Source organism: Mycetomoellerius zeteki, unplaced genomic scaffold, assembly GCF_001594055.1.
Source record: "Mycetomoellerius zeteki isolate Tzet28-1 unplaced genomic scaffold, Tzet1.0 scaffold430, whole genome shotgun sequence".
NCBI lineage: Eukaryota > Metazoa > Arthropoda > Insecta > Hymenoptera > Formicidae > Mycetomoellerius > Mycetomoellerius zeteki.
Genome location: NW_017257425.1, coordinates 81812 through 105835, shown reverse-complemented (window position 1 = coordinate 105835; position 24024 = coordinate 81812). Strand labels below are relative to the sequence as shown.

General features: G+C 36.9%; 2 protein-coding genes across 11 annotated transcripts in view; one reads left to right on the top strand and one right to left on the bottom strand.

The window, feature by feature from the left end:
* The window catches only part of Glut1 (Glucose transporter 1), a 39927-nt gene extending 18543 nt beyond the window's left edge, over nt 1-21384 (top strand). Inside the window, exons 3-15 of one of the 10 annotated variants that reach the window (XM_018454248.1) lie at nt 94-835; nt 6563-6755; nt 7362-7472; nt 7835-7930; nt 8365-8525; nt 9131-9490; nt 9688-9919; nt 10019-10231; nt 12634-12858; nt 13129-13268; nt 14714-14743; nt 19706-19803; nt 21123-21384. In XM_018454248.1, the coding sequence (XP_018309750.1) occupies nt 102-835; nt 6563-6755; nt 7362-7472; nt 7835-7930; nt 8365-8525; nt 9131-9490; nt 9688-9919; nt 10019-10231; nt 12634-12858; nt 13129-13268; nt 14714-14743; nt 19706-19803; nt 21123-21127 (2598 nt within the window). In that variant the 5' untranslated portion in view covers nt 94-101 and the 3' untranslated portion in view covers nt 21128-21384. Of the gene's footprint in view, nt 1-93; nt 836-4529; nt 4818-6562; nt 6756-7361; nt 7473-7834; nt 7931-8364; nt 8526-9130; nt 9491-9687; nt 9920-10018; nt 10232-12633; nt 12859-13128; nt 13269-14713; nt 14744-17892; nt 18191-19705; nt 19929-21122 lie in introns of those variants that run through there. The other 9 variants (XM_018454246.1, XM_018454247.1, XM_018454245.1 and 6 more) reach the window with 9 other exon arrangements.
* LOC108726589 (methylosome protein 50) overlaps nt 1-22453 on the bottom strand; it is a 58915-nt gene extending 36462 nt beyond the window's left edge. The window contains exon 1 of the mRNA XM_018454256.1: nt 22163-22453. Coding sequence (XP_018309758.1) covers nt 22163-22313 — 151 coding nt within the window. The 5' untranslated portion in view covers nt 22314-22453. The remainder of the gene's footprint in view (nt 1-22162) is intronic.
* Between the last annotated feature and the right edge of the window lie 1571 nt (nt 22454-24024).

Below are 24024 nucleotides of genomic sequence, written 5' to 3'. Positions count from 1 at the left end.
CGGACGAACGAAGAAAAGAGTGTAAACGGTAAAGAGAGGAGAGCGTGATCGAGTGAGCCACTCTGTCATCGGCTTCCATCTCTTTGGGCGCAGCTTGAACGATGGCCGATTCACGCGGCTTCAAGCCAATAAACCAGTTGTGGCAGAGCGCGACAGTGCCGACGGATCAGGATTCGGAGTGTCTCTACGAGGAGATCCCGGGCCGGTCCCGGGATACGGCCCGGCCGGCGGGTGCCGCCGTTGGGCAGCAGGGGGTGGAGGAAGAACAGCTGGAGGAGGAGGAGAATATCGGCGGCAGCAGGAGGAGCCTCGATTTCGGGGTACAGGTTGGAGATAGCGACTTCTGGACTGATTCGGGCCGGGAGGAGATCATCGCCAGGAGCGGTACCATCCCCCGTAGCAGGACCGACGGCGGCGCGAGGTCGCGCAGTGGATCGGCCGATCGGCGACCAACGGATCGGCCGCGTCAGCGGGACGTTGTCGTCGTCAGGGTGGAGGAGGAGGCGCGCTATGCCGCGCGCAGGAGCCACGTGGAGCCCGGTACAGGCGCCATACTGCCGCCTCCTGCGGCTGCCGGCCACAAGCTGACCAGGGGGCGAACCAGCGCTACCAACACCGTCGCCCGGTACTTGCATTCAGCCAGCACGAACGCCTCGGCGGCGCATTACCATCACCATCATCACGGGCTGCACGGCCAGTATCCCCCCGGCGCGGGCGGCAGGACGACCGGCAGGCAGCACCGCCATCATCACCCTAGCCGCGGCTCGTACAGTAATGAGACGCAGGAAGAGGTACAGGAGGACGATGAAGCCACTCTACGGGAGTTGCTCGTAAGGTACGTTCCACGTACACGCGTACCAGCGTATCCCACCCCACCACGCGGTAGACGACGATCGAGTATCCTCACCCTCTCTCGAGGCCCTCAATCCCTCCAGTTGTCGGTGTACACCACTCTGAATCATCAGTTATCGCGTTATCGAGACAACTTCCGTACCACACTACTCCAGCAGGAAGAAGAATCGTTGTTCTAAGTTTTGTTGATCTCTCGATAAGATACGAGCCATTGAACGGAACGATAATTACGCTTATATTCTCTTCTCTCTTTTTGTGAGAAGCGAGATAATTTATAAATTTATAACACAATTCAGTTGTGTTATTACACTGCTTTCCTATTACAATTATAAAGAGAAAGTTTAACGTTTTATATTATCAAAGAATAATTATTTGTAAAATGACTTATTATCGCTGATTTATGTAATTATTCTGGGCTCATGTTATTGTTATTAAGAGACCAACGAGGCTTTTGTAACAACTCGATGTTAAAACACGAATTACGTTATCCAAGGACAATTGGCGTCGCCACCGATGTCTCTAAGAATTATCTGGATTGTTGGACGTTGGGCAGCGCCGACAGAAGTTTGCGAAGGACCTGTGCCATCGCAAACTTCGTCAACTTCTGTCAGCGACCGCAACGTTGCAAACTATTCGCGACTCTTGCAAAAATATCCCTTTATGATTATGAAAAATCATATTCAAGTGGTTTAAAGCTTCATCAGTATTCGCATTGTTCGTGCCAGTTGAGACGTTAAGCTTCTACGACCGGACGTGGGTTTCTGCGATCCAGAAATAATACACAATATTAGGGGAATTGAACTTTCGGTGTTTGCACGTAATCTCTTTTTTTCGGAAATGGCGGTCGTGGAGGATTAACGCCGCGAATGTTGCGAGCGAATGTTCAAGAATTTCTATTTAAAATATTGTTCTAACATAGTCTAGCCTTTAGAATTCTGTATTGACTTTCACATTAGTAGTGACCTCTTTTTAGGGTCTTGTATAGAAATCATACTTTACTCTTTTCATGACGAGTGAAGCGTAGAAAGTTTTCTTTTTCTAGTCTCTATACCTATCGCCTAAATCTCACGTGGCATGATAGAGTCACCATTATTCGAACGTTCAGCTCCCAGGTGATTTATTCTCGATCTGCTCTATTTTTAATATTGTTCTCTTAATCGCAGTTACAGCCGCATATTTTTAAATCTCCATCGGATAATTGCATTTCTTGTCCAATAAAATTATGAAGAAGAGCTGCGTTATAATAACACAAGTTTACAAATTTTGAATAATTTTTAGTGCAAAAGAAGGAAACAATCTTTTTAAACATATTTTTGGGGCGCTGAGATCGAATCTATCGCCAAAAAAATTCCAGATTGAATTTTTTAAGATATAGCATGTAAATACTAAGATATAGCATGTCATTTTTAAGATACAGCATGTCAATTTTTAAGAGGTAACATTTCTTTCCGAGTAATTTGGATACAAGTGATAAGCAAGGGAACTGGTTTCCATCAGGATTTGATGATAATGGAGAAACGTGATGATATTGGAACGAAAACACACTTTGCGATTACTGCTGGACTCCAATTATAAGGGCCACGACACACACAGAAAAACTTAAGCAGTATATGTAAGGAAATTAACGTGTTGAATTTGTCACTGTTTACGTTATGGTCTTATGGCCTTTACTGTAATTGATCAGTTTGCTTATTATTTACATTTATTGCTTAATTTTTTTGTGTTCTATGACTTTAATATGTGAAACCAATTTGGAGTCATATGAAAAACAAAATACCCGCTTAACATTTTTGATTTGTTTTCTAATTTCAATAAAACTTCACACTGTACATACATTGGGAAAAATATCTCTTCTTATATTTCAAAAACTGGACCAAAAACTGGAAGTATTTCGATTTGGGCTCAGCGTCAAAAATTACCTTAGAAACGGTCTTCAATCTCTCTTACATAAAATTTTGTAAATTAGTGTAATCAGAAAAAAACGTTATAGCAATTGTGTGCAATTTAGAGAAAGAAAGTAAATTAATTGTATTGTTTCCTTTACTTAATATTTCAGATTCCTCTCTTGTTATCGTGCAGAATTCGGTTATTTGAACACGCTGGTCCGTTGGTTCGCATAATGGGAGCTCCATCGTGCTAATGTTAACAGTCACGAGAGACATGGCCCTTTGAATCTCTCACGAGTAACTTAGTCTAGTACCTCCGGTAGAGCGGCGTGTATATGAGCTCTCGAGACTTGCATACCAATCAAGGGGACACTCCTCGCTCTCTTTTATCCGCTGTGTTAAAGTGCGCCCCCCGCCACCTCCGAATCGATAATACTTACTTTATCGATCTCATATAAGCTTTGCTGCTGACGAAAACGACTTTACGACCTTATCATTTCATAAACAACGTTCTCTCGAGAACCTAACTGTGTTGCAAATGCATCCAGGTAATTCCGGCCTAAGTGGCGGTGCCTTACCTTACGACAAACACGTGACCGGCAAAAAAAAAGAGAAAGACAAGAGGAGGTAAAAAAAAAGGAAAAAGAAGAAAGAAACGGACGTCTTCCCCGCTTATTATTTTATATAGACTCTCTATGTATCCGAGAATGCAATGCAAGGCTTTGTGCCATGCCATTCATCATTTATACATAAATCACACTCGCTCTTAAACTTATTCTTGTACATATACTACACACCTCTCGGTCTCATAACAAATCGATGATCAGACACTACCGATATATACCGTTGTTACTTGAATTTTTTGGCTGCGGCGCTCGCAGGCTTACCACTGATTGCTCATTCCATTCGAAAATCATGTCTCCCTCTCGATGTCAGGTGCACAAATAAGCCCGCAATAGCACTCGCTAGAGCTCGAAACGAGGAGTAAAGACCGGAGCACCGGTAATGGCATATCCGGTTTATATACGGCACACATACCGGGACACAGGCAATTAGTTCTCAACGAAGCGATGAAATTCCGTTGTGCCATTGGTAAAAGAATCGCGATTGCAACGAAATTGTCTACGTAATCGTAAAAAGTGTTCTAATTGAGAAGGAAAAAAAAAAGAAATATCCGTTGACATAAATAGACGGATTGCAAAGTTCACTTGGAAAAATCTGCTTTCCTCAAATAAAAAAAAACACACTCACTTTTGTGTTAACGCAAATTTGTTAGTCACGAGCACGATCCTCTTCCAGCCCCTCGAGGGCTGCGCGTGTCGTAGATCCTCGTAAGACTATACACTACTACTTTGTCGCTCGATGTGCCGTCGCTGTGACTTATTTGTGTGCGTGTCTCGTTCTCTTTATCACACTCATGAGGTCATGCTGATTTTTGTAAATTATTTTGCCGACTGTTCGTTCCGCATAAAGTGATGGGCCATTCGAATTGTGCAAGCTCGCTTGTGGACGCGGGCAGCTAGGCAGGGGTGAGTAAGCTGGCGGTGCGTCGCATGGTGATGTGTGAAGAGTCTCTCCATTCACACGTGACGGCTCCGTCTCCTTTTTTTTCTTTTTTTTTAAATATATATATATATATTTTTATCTATATACTTATATATATATATATATACTTATCTATATATATATATAGAAACGAATTGGACGTCACGATTACTAAATGCGAGCGAATATATCATTATGACATGATTTTATAACTGAACCACGACTGTGTTTCCAAACTAGGTAAAGTTTTACAGAGTGAGATAAGAGAGGAGGCAGGGGCGGGCGTCGTCGGGCCTTATACCCCCTCCCACCGTGTACGTTACCGTTGTGGACAACCACTTGACAACAAGCAGTTCAGAGTCAATTGATTGGATTTGGTGGATAATCCAACGTACGTACATATGTCGTGTGAACAAAGCAAAGAATAGAGATCTCTGTGAGAATAAGACGAAATACTGAATCAAGAGGAGTGAGTGGGGAGGCATAGAGGCTACTGTAGTTTCGGAACACAGCCATGGTCTCCCTACCTCCCAGGTACATGACAACATCATCACTGCTCTCTCTCTCTCTCTCTGTCTCTCTCTCTCTTTTTCTCTTTTTCTCTCTCTTTTTCTTTTTGCCCCGCTCTTTTTCTCCTTTCCCTTACGGAAAAATACTATTGGACTCGCGAAAAAACTATTGGAAATTATTGGAAAACCATTCAAATCGAGTACACCATTGTACACTATTTGTTCCAATAGTTTTCTCACTAATCCAATAGTATTTTTCCACGAGGGTTGTCTCTGTCTTTATGTACACATATCAAAAATAGAATTGTACCACTTTTGGTTATGCGTCTTCTTAAACGATTAATTCCAATCAAGTATCATATCACGATATTACTTAATCTCCCGATCTTTGGATGCATAGAGCACTAGCTGCACTTACTCCTGAATGCGTTCCTCGAATGGACTCTTGGATGCTTAAATCCTCGATCTCCCGCCTTTCTTAGACCCGTCTTTGTTCCCCGTTTATTCAACTAGGGAGGTGGTGCAATCCTTTGCTTGATAAGTGTATATATATTTCCGTTTCTTTATGTCTATCTGCCCGTAACCCTTTTGTCTTCTTCCTACGTCTTTTACTTTCCGTCTCTCATCTATCCGCGCCTTCGAATCATATGCTCATTCATTTCTGCTATTCACCTGTCACTCATCATATATCTTAGAAAAAAAAAAAAGAAACTTTCGGTCTCTCTTTCTCTCGCTCTATTCTATTACATTCTCATCTTAAGACACCCTTTCTGCTTGGCTGTGCACATCGATCGATGAGTTTGCCAATTCACCGAGTCGTTCGAATGTCGTCTCATGATCCTTCACGATACGTATTCTGTACGCATAGAGCGGGTGCGAGATATCAGCCATTTTTCATTCATTTGCACATTCATGCATCACGGCCATAGAAATAATTATACATAAAGCGATACGGTTAGGTTCGCGAGATCCTATAGACTTTTTACGGACGGGAAGAATATCGTTCTGACGTTTCAGCAAATATTGAGGCACTAATATCTACTTATGTCTATCTACACACACACGAATTCACAAACTTCCATCTAATATGTGCACAGCTGCGAAGAATATATTTGTATTCATATATATATATATACTTTGTATATTACCACTGTAGTGTCTATCACCCTTCACACTCACCACACACACCCTAGACGTGCTTTTAGTGGCGTTTGTGTTTTGTCTGCTACTGTTTTCTGCAACTTGACATATTTACTACATAAATATATATTATATATAGAGAGAGAGCCGATTGTATATTTATAAAAAAAATATTTATATATGTATGTATATATATTTTATATACATACACATATATATATATCTCGTTCACGTATTATTATATTACAACATCTACCCAACATTGGCTGCCGAGCTAACGCCGGCTCGCCGCGCTTTCGGGCTCTCGGGGGTTGAAGGTGTTCCGCCTTTTGCACCTGTCGAATCGTATTTCTTTTTCATTCTACACAACGTCGCAAAACTCCGCATCCTCATACTTCAAGTATATGCGGTACAAATAAACCATATGCACATAAAACGCGCCGCGCTAAACGGTCTCGCAGGCGGAGAGGCTCGGCAGTTAAGCGCGGAGGTAGTTGGAACTTATCTTAGGGACTTAGGCAATAGCTCTAGCCATGAACGTCTAGTATCAGTGTGCTCGACACATGTTGTCGATCCGCTCTCCCGTACGAATCAGCGAGATTCACGCGGGGATTATGTGTGTGGGGACAGTCTGCAGAAACAGGTCAGCGTTATGAGTATGAACCTGAGTGCCAAGCTGGACGAGCTGCAGCGGGGTGACCGCCAGCTGGAGACCACCGTCGCTCTCTGCGAGATCCGCACGCAGCTGCAGGAGCTCACAAAGAGCGTAGAGTCTTGTCAGAGCGAGGTCAGCGAGGTCAAACGGGACATGGTCACGATTAAGGTACATTCTGGCTGACGTGTCTACATCTATTTTTTTCTTATTTATATATATATATATATACTTATCTAAATTAATAATTTAAACTAAATATCGATATCGAGAAAGAAAAAGAATCTCATTCTAAAAGAGATTAAATTAATGATAGTTTTATTCGAAGTAAAATACATTTGTTTGTCGTTTCTTTTAAATTAAACGTTTAATTATTAATATTAACATTAATATAAAAAATGTAAACACGTTTTGCTACACGTAGATTAAAGTACGATGAAAAATTACTACAAGGTGACTTCATAATTTTTTTGGATAATATAAAATTCAGAAGAATCGTTTGATTTTATATTTAGAAGTAAGGATTATAGGAAAATATTAATATTTAAAATTGCGGAATATATATAAGAGGCGAGTAGATAAATTGTCGTAAATCAATGTGTGCACGTGATGTGCACAGAAGAGGAAAGAATAAAGTTAGATTAATAGAAAGTTCGATGTCTAAGAATATAAATTCTTCACGTTATTGAAAGAGCGTTTTACCGCTCTTTCAATAATGTAAAGATTGCATTTGGTATGTACGGAAGTACTTGAGGTGTTCTTTTTCTTGACACGCAGCAAGAACTAGATACAGTACAGCAGGTCAAGGAAGAGATAGAGGAATTACGAGAGTACGTGAATCGACTGGAAGAACACTCTCATCGGCGGAAGCTTAGGCTGTTGGAGCAGGTGACTTCCTGACGTTAAACAATGTTGCTTTTTCTTCATTTTATCTATTTTTGTTATGTTTTAAGATTGAGTTGCTATGCCGCGAATGATCGTATATGTGTGCGTGAATTTTTTAAAAATTATTTATGATTTTTTATTTCTTTAGCGATGTATGATTTTCATGATGCTGTTAATAAAAATTATGTGGAATAATTTTATACGTTTTTGTACTTTTATTTCATGTTTCATTTATGTTGCACCTCATTAGCATTTCCTTTCCTATTATTTATATCGCATATGTTGTGCTAAATGTTACGTATGTGACGCATATGTATTAATTATACCATATACGGAACGCATCCGATAAATCCGGGTATTTACAGGGACTGACGCTTTTCCTGTCGTACGCGATACTAGCTGCCGTATTGGGAATGTTGCAGTTTGGATACAACACTGGAGTGATTAACGCGCCTGAAGTGGTACGTTTCATCAACGTGAAGTCTCTATGTATACGTCTAGAGATGAAAATGATTCAATTTTACGATAATTTACTCGATAATTTACTGTAAATTAGTCAGTAATTTATGGAGACTGGTAAAATGGTAATTTAAAAAAATTATAAAAATAAAGTAATTTGATATAAGAGTAGTTAAAAAGTTTAAAAACACTTTATTTAATTTAAATTTTTATTTTGATGCTACATATTGATATAATAATTAAGAAGTACGAAAATACAGTCTATTTGTGCATAAAACTATAAAAAAACAACAAATTTTACCAAAATTACCAATAAATTACCGTAATTTTACCGTAAGTAATTGTAAAATTGAATTTGAGTAATTTTGCATCTCTATATACGTCTCAAATAATTTTATAAGCGAACACTCGTATAATGTATTCGAATTATTTACAGAACATAGAGAATTTTATGAAAGATGTATACAAGGATAGGTACGGGGAGGACATTTCGGATGATTCTGTTAAGACGTTATACTCCGTGGCCGTGAGCATATTTGCGATCGGTGGTATGGTGGGTGGTTTCAGCGGAGGGACAATTGCCAACAGATTTGGCAGGTCAGTGTCTGGTTTAGCGATATCATACTAACAGTGTTTTCGAATAGAGTGAGTTTGAACCTAATCTGGATCGGATCGATGACGTCACATGCTTTACTTTGATTTCTGATTGGACGAGATGATACTTTCGGATCAAACATGGGTTAACCAAACCGAGTCGAGTTTAAACCCACTTCACTCGAAAACGCTATAAGTTTCGCAAAAAGATCCTGTACTAATTATATAGAAAATTTTTAATTAATGTGGGTTCATTTAAATAAGAGGCCAGTGCTTTTCAAATTGTAACATATATACATAATACATAACATGCATAATTATGAAAGAAAAAAACGATACATAATATAATTATAAGTTGTACCCTTTTTCTTTCATAAAATTGAAATATTCGCATTGAACTTCCTCCTTTTTTCAATTTATCTTTCCAATCGAAATTTTTAGTAAATACATTTAAGTATAGCTTCGACATCACACACAATCTTCTTAATGATATTTCGTTACATCACGTTCTGTAAATCTTGGAAATCTCTGGAAGAATAATAATTGTCGGATAATCATAAAATGGAAAAAGACAGAAATTAATATTGGCCTTCTGCTTTGAATCGCAGAAAGGGAGGCTTACTGCTAAACAACGTGCTGGGCATCGTGGGGGCGTGCCTGATGGGTTTCACGAAACTTGCTGAGTCGTACGAGATGCTGTTTTTTGGACGGTTTATCATCGGTGTCAATTGTGGCTTGAACACCTCGTTGGTTCCCATGTACATATCGGAAATAGCGCCATTAAACCTGAGAGGTGGCCTAGGCACGGTGAACCAGCTCGCTGTTACGGTGGGCCTCCTGGTCTCCCAGGTGCTGGGCATCGAGCAAATCCTTGGAACAAACGAGGGTTGGCCCGTTCTCTTAGGACTAGCTATCTGTCCTGCCATTCTACAGCTACTGCTGCTTCCAGTATGCCCGGAATCTCCAAGGTGTGTGTCGAAAAAATAATGTAAAATTATTTATAATTAAAAGAAATCTTGTTTCTCCGATATTTTTAAGTATATTCTTCAAAGAGCCTGAATGAAGGATTGTACGACAATAAAATACCGTCTATGATTTTTTACGTTCTTATTAATTGATACACAAACGATGCCGCAGTCTATTAATGGAAAAAAAATTATTTCAGATATTTGCTCATTACTAAACAGTGGGAGGAAGAGGCTCGAAAAGCTTTGAGAAGGTTGAGAGCCAGTAACCAAGTAGAAGAAGACATTGAGGAGATGAGAGCGGAGGAACGAGCTCAACAAGCTGAGTCCACGATATCGATGACAGAGCTTATATGCAGTCCAACTTTAAGAGCACCTCTCGTTATTGGTGTGGTTATGCAACTTTCGCAGCAGCTTTCGGGTATCAATGCCGTAAGTAACTATTTTATTCGATTGTTCCCGTTTTTGTTACTGGGTCGATCTGGATTAATTAATTGGAGCGATCTGACGTAAAATTATTGCGTGTTCCAGGTATTTTATTATTCCACGAATCTGTTCACTAGTTCTGGTTTAACGGACGAGAGTGCCAAGTTTGCAACCATTGGCATAGGTGCCATCATGGTTTGTATGACGCTAGTGTCTATCCCACTCATGGATAGGACAGGAAGGCGTACGTTGCACTTGTATGGTCTTGGTGGCATGTTTATCTTTTCAATATTCATCACAATTTCGTTTCTCATAAAGGTGAGTTGGAATTTTATCGCGCTTTTATGACACTCGTTTATCATTCTTGTTATTATTTTAATGATAGATTACAACAGGCAATTTTGTCGAGTTTTCTTATTGCTTGCGTACTCGACAATTAACAGCGTTGGTTTAAAAATAGATACTAAAATTCAATAATATGGATATTGGAATTTTTTCATGAATATTTATTATACGATCTTTCATTGATAAATTATGGCTAATTGTATATATCAAGAATTTCTCACAGCAATCTAAAAAATTTTAAAATCGTATGCTTATTTTTTTGGCGTCGAATTCTTTGATTAGGCTTTTCAAATTAATAACTGAAGAGAGAAGAAACAAGATTTTTTATAACTTAAATTTTGATAATAAAATAATATATATGTCGTTATATATTAAATAATTACATATAATAATTTATCTTGTTTGGAAAAATATGATAGAAGATGGAGATTCGATTGACAATGGCGGATTTATTTATTAATACTTTTCCGTACTGTTAAGAACTGTGCTTTACTCAGGAAAATCGTATCACAAGATCGTGAATTGTAGCTACGTATCTGTGCTTTGGCACTTTATGCACCTTGGCGAAAGGTGTACTTAACACTTTGTTCACAGCTGGAGTGCGGCACTGCACCGACAGTGAGAATCACCATTATATCTATACGAATTTGCATCAAAGAATCGACTCATTTTAATTTCTTCCCGCCATTCACATGTAGCCAATAAGTCACGTCCTTTGCCCGCATGCCGTTTTATTCATTTGCGATGTAGAAATTTTTATATCTCGATACATGGACACGTACGTGCTTTATGTGTATCAATTTTTTGACGAAATAATTTTTAAATACGAAACGAAATAATTCTTAATACAGATATTTTAAATAGATATTTTTAGCAATTGTTTTTATTATTATAATATTGAATGATTCCGCAAATGAAATAAAATCAAAGTCAATAAACAAAGATAAGAGATAAAGTTAGTAAAGAAATGAAAATATCTAATTTATTATAAATACTATTATTGTTTTGAATAAATTTGATATCATTTCTTTACTAAATTTATCCGTTATGTTCGTTTATAGGTCTTAGTTTTATTTCGTTTGCTTAAGTACGAGCCTTATTTTGTTGAATAATTTTATTAACTAAACGCGTAATTAAGTAATCGATAGAGGCGCGAGAAAAAATGCAGACGTCAAGTGTAGCATGTATCGTATATCGCACGCCGTTTCGTTACTCTGGCTTATTAGTAGTTCTGCTTTTTGATGAAACCCGCTTCCCTCCTCCCCTTCACTACTGACGACCTCTTTCGTGACTGTCTGGAGGAGATTTACTTCCCGTTTATTAATCAGCCTATGTTCTCTACTTGGCTCAAACCTGTCACTCTCTATATATCACATTACATCAACAATTAACATGTTATTCGCGAAGTCCCTAATATCAATTATTATCCTTTGTGTACAAAATTAACGGTTCTTTAGCTGCTAAATGTCTAGCACCGACGCTTTCACGTTACGGGGTTCAAGAAAGAATAATTCGCTTTTCAGTAGCAACTACTTGTACCACTAATTGCAAGAACCGTCTTGTAAATTCGCATCTCACGTTCCTATTATTTTGAGGATATTATAAGGATACTATGAACTATAATTTTTAATATATTATGAGAATATTATAAGTTCTACGCTGAAAAAAAGTTTGCTAAATTTTAATAAATATTTGTTTCAATAGTACTAACGAAATATTTACTAAATGTAAACATATATTTATTTTATTTAAGCATAATTTTTTATTTTGAATAAATACTTATTTACTGTAAGTAAATATTTTGTTAGTACTATTGAAACAAATATTTATTAAAATTCAACAAATTTTTTTTTTAATGTATAATATTCTTATGAGAATATTATGAGGACACGGTTCGGTTTTCTCGTACGTAAAATTGTAGAAAAGATATACAGCTGTTTCAATAATACAGTTTTTTTTTTCTGAAAAATTTAAGACATCTCAATTCGAGACCGTCTGCACATAGATGTTTCGCGCGTACGACTGATCACATTACCATTCTAATTGAGGTCAAAGCAAATCCTGGCACTCATCATGGAAAGCAGCGTACCGTGCTTCACCGCTTAACGAGAAATTGTACTGTACATAACAAGGCACTCTTGTCGTTATACAAAATACTTTGCCGCAATCACTTTGTCAATGCCAATGCCTTTCATTACACAGGGTTGAGCTGCGCACCGCATGCGGCATTACAAATTATTACGCATACGTTCGACATGTGTTATCCGAAAGTTTTACGATTGAGTTCCTGGCCTGCCGTACTTTTTTATTTTTATTTTTTCCTGAGGCTCCTCCAGCTGCTCAGGAAAGAAGAACACAATTCTACTGCCTGATAGGAGTTCTTTGGCTATGTGCAGGAAATGATCGACTGGATGTCCTACATCTCGGTAGCATCGACCTTGTGCTTCGTCGTATTCTTCGCCGTGGGGCCCGGATCTATACCCTGGATGATCACGGCGGAATTGTTCTCGCAAGGCCCTAGACCCGCCGCCATGTCCATCGCGGTTCTCGTCAATTGGATGGCTAATTTTTTGGTTGGCATCGGTTTTCCAAGCATGAAGGTAAGACGACAACAAAAAAAAAATCGATTCTTTTTAACCAAACTTCCTCTATTCGTGAGGTAACTAACTGAACGAAAACTATACGAATCATTGTGTTGAATAATTGGAAATAATTAAACTCGACGGAAGAAAACACCTAACGGATAATATAATTATAATTGTTGCATTAATGTTGTTATTAATTAATATGATGGAATGTAACAATTATATAATCCTATTATATGTATAGATTCGATTTAGTATAAACGTGCGTATGTTTGCGTGTTACAGAGTAGCCTTGAAAACTACACGTTCCTACCGTTCAGTGCATTTCTAGCCATCTTCTGGATCTTCACCTACAAGAAGGTTCCTGAGACCAAGAATAAAACATTCGAAGAGATTCTAGCTTTATTCAGGCATGGTAACGACAGGTATGCAGCACATAAGCAAATTATTACCTTCCCCAGTACGTACCATAATAGCAAAATGTTATATACATAGTTGGATATATATTCTGCATCCGCCTTTCTTTAATTTCTTTCAAAAGGAGGTCTCTGGTATACCTATATATACATGTATATACGTATGTATAGCTTAAATCCGCGATAGCTCCCCCTTGCCCTCAATCTGTATCCCATTTATTTTTGACTCGACTCATATTGGGTACGTTTTAAAGTTAAGTAAGACAAAATCGAAATTTACAATTTTCGAACTAATAACCGCACAATTTATCAACCGTTAATTGCACGAGGAAAGGAGAATTAAAGAGATTGAGATAAACTTATTCTATGTACTGTACTTGAATGTACAATGTACTGTTATTACGTTCGTCCGAACGTTCATCCGTCCGTCTATATATTCGATAACGAATACGTTTGTTATTTATAATAGGAACTTCTTGGAAGGAATTTTATAATTTATTAATACGATCTCGTAATATTCTCTCTCTATTGTATTATAACTCTACTCCCGGGATAGTATATTACGCTACGCATTTTTGCATGCATCGCTGCTTGTTCGAAGCAATAACAGAAGTTGAACTGTGATAAAGTTTCGTTCTTTTTAGGGGGAGGAAATTAAGTTTCACTTATATACGGGAACATTATTTGTACATATTTATAAGTACAAGCTAAAGTAGTTTGTAAATTTCGCCTTAAAGTTTCGTCACTTGCTTGGTTACCCTTTATTGCAAATCCCGATATTTCGAACTTCTTTTCGTTAAACTGTTGCAAGGAAAAGTACATTTTTACATATACTTGCGAGTAAAACGCAACACTAATCGAATAGCAAGTAGAAGTGATAACGTGCACGACATTGCGAATCATGTAACGAGATTATTGTACGAGAAAAGTGTAAAAAAATGAAGCAAGTAACCGTAGGTTATTAGTTTCTGAAAAGTGTAAACACCACAGAACGTAATTTTATCATCTCATTTGCGGAACATTGCGAACGACGTACAAATCAGCTATCTCGCTATTGATCCTCTTATCAGTTCAAATAATATTCTGTTAGATTTCCGGGAGAGGATCGTGAAAACGTGTCAGCTCTGTATTACACATAGGAAAGAATCATCGGTCATGTAAAATGCCGATTTATTTGATTTCTTAATGGCATTGCGATCCCTTTCGAGTTATGTATACGTTATTGATTCGAGTCGCGAGTTGGTGATTTTGCTGTCTTATTGTTATATTTTCAAGGCCAAATGGATACATTCTGTTTGTTTAACGTATTGTACATGTATCATTTCAATAAATCGATTATTTCATGGTTCTCTGGATAACTGGATAATTTTCGTTGATTTCCGTATTTCGTTACTACGACGACTACAATTGTGTTCGATATATCGTAACTGTGCTTTCTGTGTTATTCGGAGCAGGAGCAGCTTGCGGGACAGCAGACTTTATGGGTGAGTCCTGCTACTACACATTTCCTGTTACTGTGGTGGCTTTGTTACGAGATATATTATACCGAACATACCGATTACTACTTAACTGCATGAAGATAAATGATCAAAGACACCACTAGTTACATCGAAAAGAGGGATTATTTTTTATGCGTTGAACAAAACACCCGTAATCCTTCAATGAACAAGTAAAATGCCTTTCTCTGCAAAAAGCTAGTTTAAAACCGTCTCTCACGGGATATTGGAAAGCATTAAAAAATACAGAAGAGAGGCAGAAGAAAAATCAAAATATTTTCTCCTATTTCTTCTTTCGCTTATTGTCGTTTTCGACACAATCGTCGAGATACGATTACGAACGACTGTGCTGAATTGTTTAAAAAATAATCCTGACCCGGCCACGCGATTATCATAACTTTAATCCAAAAGGCCTGGCATGTCGAAACATCTTTACTATCAGCTAATGCGAGTCTCCGTCTTATTGCGTAATCAGTCAGGCTGACTAAAGAGAATCAGATATACATACATATAGCTGCATGAACATAAGTTGTTACCATATAAATTATTCATTTTTCTTTTGTGGAGATACATTTCACAGTTTCTAAAAGTTCGTCAGGGCTATTATGTAATCGATATAATGCGCATACGTTTGTATCCGCGGCTAACCCCGATGATATCCGCATAATTCCACACTTTGTCACTGCCGTTCAAGGACCTTTATTTTTTTTTATCTCAGAATAAATTGCCATGTTTTCAATCTCTTCGATCGTATCCGCGCTTCTGCATACTTCATGCTCGTATATTTAGAAAACACGGGGAAACTTTTGCCTCCGCGAACGCCCGTGGTTGAAATCACATACATAACAGCCCCGATCACTTGACTTCCTCCTGGAGCCTTGTATTCTACAGCATGCTCCTTTTAGCGTACATACAATGCCCAGTTAAATGTTTCGGCGACAGGCAGAGTCTTGGAACAGTTTTTATGTCGATAGTTGGCACGAGTTTATGGCGCTGTACTGTGCGACTGCATGTTAGTGCTTACGTTACTTGTTTGGCGTACCAAAGTGATTCCTAAGTTGTGTTAAGAGATACGATGCCACAAACGTGTTTGTGATCGGCGAGTAGAACGCTTCTGTAAACTTAATGACCCGCTTTCGGAATTTCGATGCAGCTCGTAGAGCTGTGACTCTTCCTCAAAGAGATCTGGCAATTGAAAAATGAGAACGTTCGAAATATAGTGTACTACCTTCATATTTTTACTGTACAAAAATAGTCGTAATTTTTTTTACTTCAATTAAAATCAATTTAAATGTCAATACTTTTCAATAAAATTCTTGAAAAGATATTTAGGATTTTATAAAAATGCTAATTTGACGCAGATATAGGCTGTTCGAATCAAAAACTCCAGGGATCTTTGAGGAAGAACCAGAGCACCATCAATTATGTCGAAATCTTGAATGGAGAGTTAATTTTACAGAGCGAATGCGGTACAGACCGCCGCTTTGCATCGTTTTATATTCGTCGTGTTAACATCGTAAGCGATAATTTATACGCGATCTGGGTTTAATTAATTTCTGCGGTGAGAGAATCAAGTTTTCCTTTATTTAATCAGTGCAGCTCTCGATAAACTCGTATACAAGACATATTTTTTTTCTTCCTTTCCGATTTCTCTCCTTTTACTTTTATTTTGATCAAGGTTTTGCCGAAACATTCATCAACGATTTAAATAGAAATCTTACCTGTCAAGGTAGCTAAGTCTGTCAAGATAGCTGGTTACGCTGCTTATGATTTAGCGGAAGTTTCTTCGATCTGTTTTTTTCGAGATGAGCTAATTAAAACGCGTCAACGTAATGTTTCTAGTTGAATGGTAACTAATATTGGATTGAAGGTAATGTGTATTTGTGAGCTTTTTTTCTCGCGTTTAAACACGTTTGTATTTACACTGAGAGAAATATTTGATTCGAGTAACTATTATATTTACTTTGTTGAATGTGATTTATAAAAACTTTCTTACTTTTTAATTTAAAAATTTTGTTGTTCTAATCAAAATTTGATTAGAACCCGAGAAAAAAATGTTATATGTATGGACATATTTTATATAATTATACAGGGTGTTTGGAAAGTAATGAAAAATCTTTCGCTCGAAAGTAATAAAAAATTATTGAAGACCAATTTATATTATATATATTTATATATAAAACATATTTTCCCAAGAATAGCTAAATTTTTATTAGAACAACAGAATTTTTTAATTAAAAGGTAAGAAAGTTTTCGGAAGTTACATACCAATAAAGTAAATGACTGTTCACATCAAACATTTCTCGCAGTGTATCGCGGGAAAAAGCTTTCGGAAGCGGAGACACGGTGTTGGAAAATTTAAGATATAAATATTAAGTGTGGTATGAATTTACTCACTCGCCTGTAAATTTGTTTGCTTAATAAGTAACAAACTAACAATATGATCGCTCTGCAGCTTGTAACAATGTTGAAGCAAATGTTTATGCTGAGTTGTATATCTACGATCTCTGACTCTAACTTTTGTGTTAGCGCGCCACTCGATTTTCTTTTTATTTCTACAATTTCATCTCTAGACAAGGAAGGGAGATGTAGTTAACCGCAGTTAGCGCAATTTGATATCGGTACAATTGATCTGTATAGAACAATCGCGATAAAGGAAAAATTTCGGGACGGTATAAATGTTCGAGAAATCATTTAGTCTGCGAAAAATCATTATATATATTTTTATGTAACGGTTCACTGATATTTAAATTTACATTAAATTTAAAAAAGTAGCTTATTTATAACGCTATGCTCTCGATTAAGATCTTTGTCGTAGATATAGATTACACACCATTTATCTTGCGTGTCCTTTTATCGTCGCAATTACTGATTCTGATCTGCTATTCTATCGGATAGTACAATACGTTTTAGAGATATCGATGAGTAGAGAGTTCGATTATGATAGTTCGAGATATGACGAAGATACAATAGGTAAAAGAGTTTTCTTTTTACTCGTGTAGAGGATGCATCTAATACACGTCTTAGCGAATAAATTTGCGAAACACGTGCAGATTCGCGCGAAAATAAATAGGATTTCTCTGACAAAACTGAAACGATTCGAGGCTCGATTGCCATGTAACGTTGTTGTCTTACAGGGAAGAGGAGCTCGCCACTAACTCTAGCAAGGAGACCGTCCTATCTGACGCCACCACTGCCAACCATACCCACGCTACCGATAAACTATAAATCTAAACGCTCTAATCAGCAATCGAATTGGCCGTTGATTCGAAAAATAAAAACTATATCGTAGACCGGCGGCTCAGCCGCAAGACTGTTATTGATTTAATATACATTGTTATATATCGGATGACACGAGAACTGTAGTACTCACTATAATGTGAAACTGTTAATCGATACGCACTGTGTAATTCACGTTATAAAACTTCGAGACTGCTCGTTAGTATTATATTAACGAATATTTCGGCATCACCGAATTAAGATCGTAAAATTTATGGTTTTATGCTGTAAAATAAATCTGTTTCTTTATTTAATTATCCGGATTGAGTTTCCTCCTTCCATTCGTGTTACGCCTTACGCGCGACGTATCGGGATCGACTTTGATTTCTCGAGTAGAAATTCGCAAAGCGAAGTCGAAGTCGATGTGCGACGAGACTCCACGAGAAAAATCGTATCTTCTACATGGAAAGATGTGTAAATATGTATGTTTCGCTTGTCGAAATTACGGATGGACTCCCTTTGATCCTTTTGGTAGGAGATTGTTCCTGATGAATTTCCGCCAAGTGTTACTTGCCACACAGGCTGCCGAATATATTGTTTGATTCTTAGTAAGTATATACGTAAATTTCTACTACACAGGCCAGTGAAACGCTGTATAATAGTACAAGATTAGAAACTGTGAAATGAATCGTTACGTATTACATATGCATTATCGAGTGTAACCGCGTGAGTAACTCGATTCAAGATCCGTGAATCCTTAATGGATCCACGGATCTTCGAATTCATGCCTCCGTTCACAGAAAGAACGATTTTGCTGAAAGATCTAAAATTGTATTGGTTACAGATTTGAAAATAATTTTGATGAACCACCAAAATAAATTTTATCGAACCATCAAAATAATTTTGTTAGAAACTCAAACTGGTTGCTGGAATATCAAAATCTTTTGCAGCATACTCATAATTTTTTCCAACATAATTATTTTGGTGCTCCAACAAAATTATTTTCATATATATATCCAGTAAAATTTTAGATCTTTCAGGAAAATCGTTCTTTCCGAGTGGATTTACGATATAATCGCTATCATAGCGGTCATAGCGGAGAGAAAAAGCGAATTTAGCTTACTCTACGTGACTGGAACGTCGAACAATTTAGGATCGACTCTAAATAAACGCCTAAAGTATCATCTGGAGCTGGGAGCGCCGAAGAGTGCAGAGCGATATCGTTTCTCTTGCATTTATTATCCCAGCGTGTAACGATCTCAGATTGCGCGATCTACATAAAGACGAATCTACATTTTCCCATCGTAAATCTCGCATCTCTTAAGTTTCTCTTTGCATTTATGTAGCTATTTTATCTTTCTTACTTTTGATCATCAATCATTGCTCAAAATGTCATGTATCATCATATTTAATTCAACTGATCATTGATTGCAGTATATAATAACATTTTGTAAATTCATGGTGAAATCGTGAATAACGGTGTAGCTGGCTCCACGAGATTTGGTGATTCGTTGGATCCGAATGAAAGCGATTAAATTAAGAACGCGGACGATAAGATTAAGCCGCAAGTTCATCGTGTATTTTATACGTTGCGACACGGTGCATATCAATCGGTGCTCCAAAAAAGAATTTTGTATAATGAGGAGAGGAAAGAAAAAAAAAATTGTAAGAATCAACAGAAATGTGATTTAAAGAAGTGGAAATCTGGACAAGTCGCGTGATGTTTTACAGGAGCATGCTAAACTGTGTGAATGCATTAGAGGGACACATACCACCAGCAGAGAGCGCAGCCCTGATGGTGGCAGAGGAGAAGCCACATCCTGATTCATGTAAGGCTTTAAAGAAAAAACCTGACCAGCATCAATCACGATACATTGTAACACGATAATTTGTAATCCCTGTCATCTCTGTCCAAAGACAAACAATTCTCTAAACGCGGATACGAAATCGCGATCGAGACTGTCTGCGTTTAACAGAGAAAACTGATCAGTATGCGCTCAATAATTCGTTAATAGGATTGTTTCTTGTTATTTAATTTTTCGCTAAATCTAAATGTACGAACCAATAGTATTAAAGAATCACTGAACACTCAGTAATCAGTTTTCTCTGCTGAAAGTAGCCACTGTCATTTTCTCTCTGACCGTTGCGATGATTGGGGGTGATCAGGTGCTCTCAATTCAGTAAGCGAGCACGATTCCTCGTAACTTTGTCCCGTCGATACATGGATCATCTCTTTTTCATCGATGAGAGAGATATTCTATGCGAATGCATTCATCGAATGGGGAATTGGCGTACACTCGCTGATCGATCTCTGTGAAATCTAACTCGAAATCAAACTTTTCAGAGTAGCTTTTTTCATCGCATTAGATTTTTACATTTTTGCCCCCTTACTTTAAAAGTGACACAAATAAAAAATTAAGTTTCCCAGAAAAGGGAAGAATTGTTTTTCAATTTGTCAGAAAATTATTGATTAATCAAATAATATTGGCGAAAAGTACATATTCTTAATCAAATGTTAGTTGTGACGATTTTTTTAAAATCATTTTTTCTAAGTTGTGATGATTTTTTTTTTCAAAAATCACCCTTTTTTTAGTTGTGACAATTTTTTTTAAATTTGCACTTTTTTTAATTGTAACGATTTTATTAAAAATCATTCTTTTTTAGTGTTGTGACGATTTTAATTTTTTATGAAGTTAAATTAGATCATTTTTACGATTGAGGGTAATATTTACTTAACTCATTCACGATAATAACTCGAAAATCACGATTTTTTGATTGTCACTTTTCAAGTAAGAAAGTGTTTTTCATAATTCATATTATTTATTTCTTGTATACACTACACATTATGTTTATCTTTTAATCATTTCGTTTCACGCCTGATCACCTCATCAATCATGCATTAAGTCTCCGCTACGTCTTTCCGTGCGTGTTAAAGCACTAAAAAATTGAACGTTATGTCACGAAAATTTAAAAAGAGGTAACGTGTGAATCGATGCGATCATCATGTATATAGGAATTGTTTGCCACGTGTCATCATCTTGCATGCCATAATGCCGTATATGTATGTTCGTAAGTTTTCCTGATTTGTAGTCTCATTGTGGAACATCTGTTTTGAATTTATTTGCGAACGTTTCTTTTCTGCTTTCAGTATAATTCAGAAAGTGCAGAGGCGTCAAAGTGCTGGTTATACGACAGTCAAACTATACATTGTGCCGCTTCACGCTACAAGACACACGCGAGCGGTCATAGCGGGAACACTGTTTAAATTTTATTCACTTTTTCGCGTTGACAACAGCTAATCAAGAAAGAAAATATAACGAAGTAAATCGACATTAGTTTAACGTGTGCTACACCGAGAGATCAGAAACCTTTAATCTGCTATAACATCATTCACCCATTAGAACAATTGCACAAACACATAGAAAAAACGGTTTTACTGAAGTATCTAAAAATTTAGTTAGATGCAAAGAAAATAATTTTATAGGATTATCAAAATAATTATGTAGGAAGCTCAAACTGGTTGTTAAACTAAAAAAAAAATTTAGTAGTGTTTAATATAGATTTTTTCAACAGTAAATCTTCAATAATATTAAGTTTTAGTAAAAGTTTACTTAATCTTAATACATATTTTTTTCAATAGTACTAATTTGTAGCATTTATTTACAGTAAATAAATGTTTATTATCATAGTAAATATTATCAAATAAATATATTTAGTAAATATTTATCTAATACTATTCAAACAAATATTTATTAAAATTTAGTGTATTTTAAATCAATTGAGGAAAAATATTACTATTAAAATGATTATTGTTTAGTACATTTTTCTCTCATTGTAGAAAATTGAAACTTTTGCAGCATTGCTCATTATGCTTAAATTTTCTACGTAATTTTGATGGTCTGACAAAATTATTTTCAGATTTGTATCTGTCTAAATTGAAATATCTCTAAATTTTAAATATTTCAGCAAAATCATTCATTTCGTGCAGATGTTTATTTCTTTCAAAATGTCATCAGCTGCTTGCGAGAAAAATTAAACTTCAAAAAATCTAGACCAAATCTGTTTCTGTCGATCCTCGACATTCGAAATCTTTCTCTCGCTCGCATTCATGAATTTCCATCTTTACTTTGTATAATAATTTACGTTGGACACATTGATCTAGTATCTACATATTCTACCTTAGCTTACGTTTTGTTACACTGCTTGGGTTAGACACTCTCGTGACATGGACTCGCTGGAGTTTCAGTTTCGAAGAGCTTATTTTTTTGACAGTATATTCACGCACATCATAGAAAAGTAGGCACAGAAACAAACTGTACAGCAAACTTATGTTACACATGAATCGAACGATCGAATATCTCAGAACACACTGCCTTTTATCGCTAACGAATTCTTAGCGATATCTTTCTCGCGATAGTTTGTAATTATAAACGTTGTGTGTGTGTGTGTGTGTGTGTGTGTAGTGTTTCAGAATAATAAGCTCTCTTTCTCTCTCTCTTTACATATATATCTCTCTCTCACATACACACACACGCACACACACATCTATTTATCGTCGTTTCTGTGCAACACGACAGTTTTCCATCCTGTATCGTATCTACACTTTGGACTTAATTAACGCTACGTAATTACACGAAACGAGAAAGTGGTAGACACTCACGTACTGCTTCGTTTCTATGAATATTATATTATCGTATATTATGCGCTATCGACACTGGCCTTTGTAGTAGTTTAAAGGAAGGCAGGCCAATGTGAATATATGTATATTTCTCACTGACACATATTATACTGATGTGTAGCATCTGTGAATCCCGGAGCGAGGATTCGTTTCGTTATGTGTAATAACTTCTTAGGCCAATGTACATACATATATTTGGCGTTGTTGTTAATTTTAATACGGTGCTGTACAATCAATTTTCGCAGCATGAATGGTGTAAGGGGCATGCGCGCATGAATGTAATCTCTAGTGCGTAGGAACAAAAGGTAATTTCATCTCCCGTGACAATTTCGGACGTTTGGCTTTGAAAACCTCAAGTCACTTAAGTCGAATCGCGCGTTAATTAACAATTATAATTAAGCTAGTCCGAGGGACACGAATTCTTATTAATGTAATGAGTATTTTCTCAAATTAATTAACACTATTCTTAGATCGCGTGGATTTCTAAGCACGTAATAGACAGCGATAATATTATTTTATGTACGGAAAGAATGGTTTTTCTGAAATATTTAAAAATTTGTATTTAGATACAGATCTGAAAATAATTTTGTTGGACTATTAAAATAATTATGTAGGACACTCAAATTAATTATTAGAATGTCAAGACGTTTTGCAGTTTTGCTCATTATGCTTGAGTTTTCTGCATAATTATTTTGGTCCTACAAAATTATTTTCAGATCTATATTTACTGAATATTTAGAAACTTTAGCAAAATCGTTTTTCTGTGTGACAATCTTATCATTTTTTTTTTCATCACTTGAGAACTTCATTAAAGAATGTTGAGTCAATGATCAAAAATATTTTATAAGTAATACTTATAAAACGCTATTTATCTCGTAAATATTGATCGTATTTCGGAAAGAGACAAAATAATTTTTAACGCTACTAACCTTCTTTTTGGCCAGTTTTTAAATGCGCTTATAAATTGCATGGGATTAGCTCTGAGACTAAGAGCTAAGTAGCGGCTATAAAGAAGGAGCTCTTTACATAAGATCGCGTTGTTTTCGAGAATAACTACTAAAACACGAAGGTGAAATAAATTTCTTTGCTGACGACCCACCCGCATTTTTCGAGGGAATAAAGAAAGATTCTTGTATCGCAATCTGTCACGGTGAAAATTAATTTGACCGAGGAAAGATCGAGCGCAGCCGCCGCGCCGAGAGCAGTAGAAGCTTGCTTGCTCGTCTCCTATGAGATACATACACATATCTATTACACTTTTTAGCGATGTTTCCGGAAAAGTAGTTGGCGCCGATAAACGTATATGTATATCTACGCGACGCGGCAGTTCGCGCGCGTCGAGATGAGGAAGTCGCGTATCGTGAGACTAACG